This window comes from Papilio polytes, unplaced genomic scaffold, assembly GCF_000836215.1.
Source record: "Papilio polytes unplaced genomic scaffold, Ppol_1.0 DF820956.1, whole genome shotgun sequence".
Classification (NCBI taxonomy): Eukaryota; Metazoa; Arthropoda; class Insecta; order Lepidoptera; family Papilionidae; genus Papilio; species Papilio polytes.
The window spans coordinates 786,985-789,603 of record NW_013528248.1 but is presented as its reverse complement, the minus strand read 5'-3'; the positions used below and the strand labels follow the sequence as shown (position 1 = coordinate 789,603).

At 34.1% G+C, this 2,619-nt stretch overlaps 1 protein-coding gene across 1 annotated transcript in view; it reads left to right on the top strand.

Annotated features, from left to right (window-relative positions):
- The window catches only part of LOC106109946 (Down syndrome cell adhesion molecule-like protein Dscam2), a 106,801-nt gene extending 104,467 nt beyond the window's left edge, over positions 1–2,334 (top strand). The window contains exons 15-17 of the mRNA XM_013291604.1: positions 519–654; positions 1,230–1,349; positions 2,150–2,334. Coding sequence (XP_013147058.1) covers positions 519–654; positions 1,230–1,349; positions 2,150–2,334 — 441 coding nt within the window. The remainder of the gene's footprint in view (positions 1–518; positions 655–1,229; positions 1,350–2,149) is intronic.
- Positions 2,335–2,619: the final 285 nt, after the last annotated feature.

The window sequence follows — 2,619 nt, the reverse complement described above, 5'->3', positions numbered from 1 at the left end:
GATGCGAACTTAACTTCTATTTCATGATTTTATAGATAGTAAACCTTTTTATATGAGAATAGCTGATGCTGTCTACTTCTCGCGTGGAATTAAAAATAATAAAAAAAATATAGCCTATGTCATTCACTGATTAAGTGGCTTTTTAATGGTGAAAGAATTTTCAAAATACGCTTAGTAGTTTTTTAGTTATATTGATACATAAAAAATACAAAATACAAATATTTTCTTTTAATAACATTAGTATAAATAATGTAAATCTAGTAAAGATTATTATAGTTAAAGCTTTAGTACATTCTAATCGGTATTTAGATTACTCAAACACCTTTGATTAAATTATCGCAAAACTGTTTAGTCTTGCTTTGATTCCTATGAGCTTATACGGAGGTACGTACACTACTAGATTTTTAGTTGTACAATAAACAGTTGAAGGCTGCAAAACAATCGACAATCGGACAACAGTTGTGCGATAGTTTAGTCAAAGGTGTTCGCCCGCTCTTAATGTAATATTCTTTTTACAGGTAGTTGAACGAAGTTCAGAGTTATTTAGTGCGCTGGTGATAAAGAAAGTCTCGTTGGAACATTGCGGCACGTACACTTGTGTGGCTTCCAATCATGTCGCTAAAGTCAACAGGTCCACTGAATTGTATATAAAAGGTATACAAGTTTATAATACTTTGGGCCTGTCCCATCAAATTGTAAATTATCTGAACACAATCCAACGTGTAAAATATGTAATGGAAATATCGGATTTAGTTATCTGACAGTGACTTCATTTTAAAGCTATCTGAGACTCTATCAGCCAGTAGTGGGGCGCCCTTAAAATACATAATTTAAGTATGAATGTAGTTTGAGTATACACAGTACTAAGGTCGCCCAATAATGATTATAAACTACCTATGGCCCGTGACACCATCCGCGTGGAATAAAAAAAAAACAAAAGTGTGTAGCCTATGTGTTTCAGATTATCCTCTACATCTGTACCAAATTTCATCGAAATCCGTTCAGCGGTTTAAGCCACAAACTCTTAAAAAGCATCTATCAATCCAAACATTTAAAGAACTCTAAAACTCTCCCCGTTTTCTCGCCCTTTCAATTATAATTCAGATAGACAGCTAAACTAACTTGCAATTGTAATAGCGCATAATAAAAGGTCTTCGAAATTATACAGTTTAAAGCTTATAGACTATTAATATTGTTTTTTAACGTTATACCCGTTGTTAAATTTTCAGTTGCTCCCAAATGGGCGGAGGAGCCATCGAACTCCTCTCTTCTCTTAGGCAGAAGAGGCACAGTCTCTTGCAGTGCTAACGGATATCCACAGCCTCAGGTGCATTGGATGAAAAAAGATGGTAAATCACAAAATTACAATGTTCAATATTTTAAATTTGTAATTAAGACTTTCGTAGCTCTTCTGTTAACAGTTACTTGCTTAAGTTAATATTTTTGTTACATTTTCTTCTTGTTGTCTGGCTTTCATAACATTTATTTCTAATTTCATTGTTAATTGTGTTTTGTTTAAATGTGTAAAAGGTGGGACACCTATGATACATGTAAATTGTTAGGCGGCAACCTGTAATGTTTTTGAAATAAAGAATGAATGGATAAAAGAGATATATATATATATATATATTTGTCAAATTTTCAATTGCAAATGTCAAAATACCAATTACCTTACTATGGCAATCTTGCTTCCTTGATGTTGGCAGCAACTTATGGTCTCTTTCCCACATTAGGGTTTTTATCCAAAATATTTACTCTCTAAGTTTAATGGCTTAAAATATATAGCTTAAAGCGTAACGTAGGTGTAGGGCTTATTAAAAAAAGAATTAGTCAAAAATATGCTGGAATTTCTGTGATCTTAGGCAACAAAGACGTGTGTGTTTACGCTTTATTATAATAGTATAGATACATATATGGATTGCGTGAAAGGTGACATGATAAAGGAGCGATGAGATGACGGATGATAGAGTTTGTATCGAAAATCCGATACACAACTGCGGGAGTAGGATAAGGTAGGGGAGTTCATGAAATAATAAAAATGATCATAAAAGAAATGATCAAATTAAAAAAAATATCGCAGAAGATTCATCAAAACCAATTAAACATTGAGTTTATCAGAAAGAATTATAAGAATTGTTCCAAATTTCAGCTCTTTTGGGCACATGGCAGCCAGTATTAGAACTAGCGGGAGGAGGCATCCTCAGTCTGCCTAATGGCACTCTGATCATAGAGGAGGTGTCTCTCACAGACGAAGGCTTGTACTCCTGTAATGTCGAGAATGGGGTCGGCAGTCCCCTTAGTAAAACTATCTGGATGAGTGTTAATAGTAAGTAAATATTTATTTATATTGTTAAATTATCAAATTAACAGTAAAAATTAATGGTAATCAAATTGTGAAGCAAGTCACCAGCTCACTATACGTCCCCACCGAGGGGCTCGGAGCCTACCCTAAGTGAAAGTGACTAGGCCATAGTCAACCTGCACTACTAGTTGACTTCACACATATCTTTGAATTTCTTCGATATGTGCAGGCATCACAATGCTTGCCTTCACTGTAAGAACGTCGGCTAAATTAAATATACATGTAAATTCGAAAAATCCAAAAATCACGTTAGTACA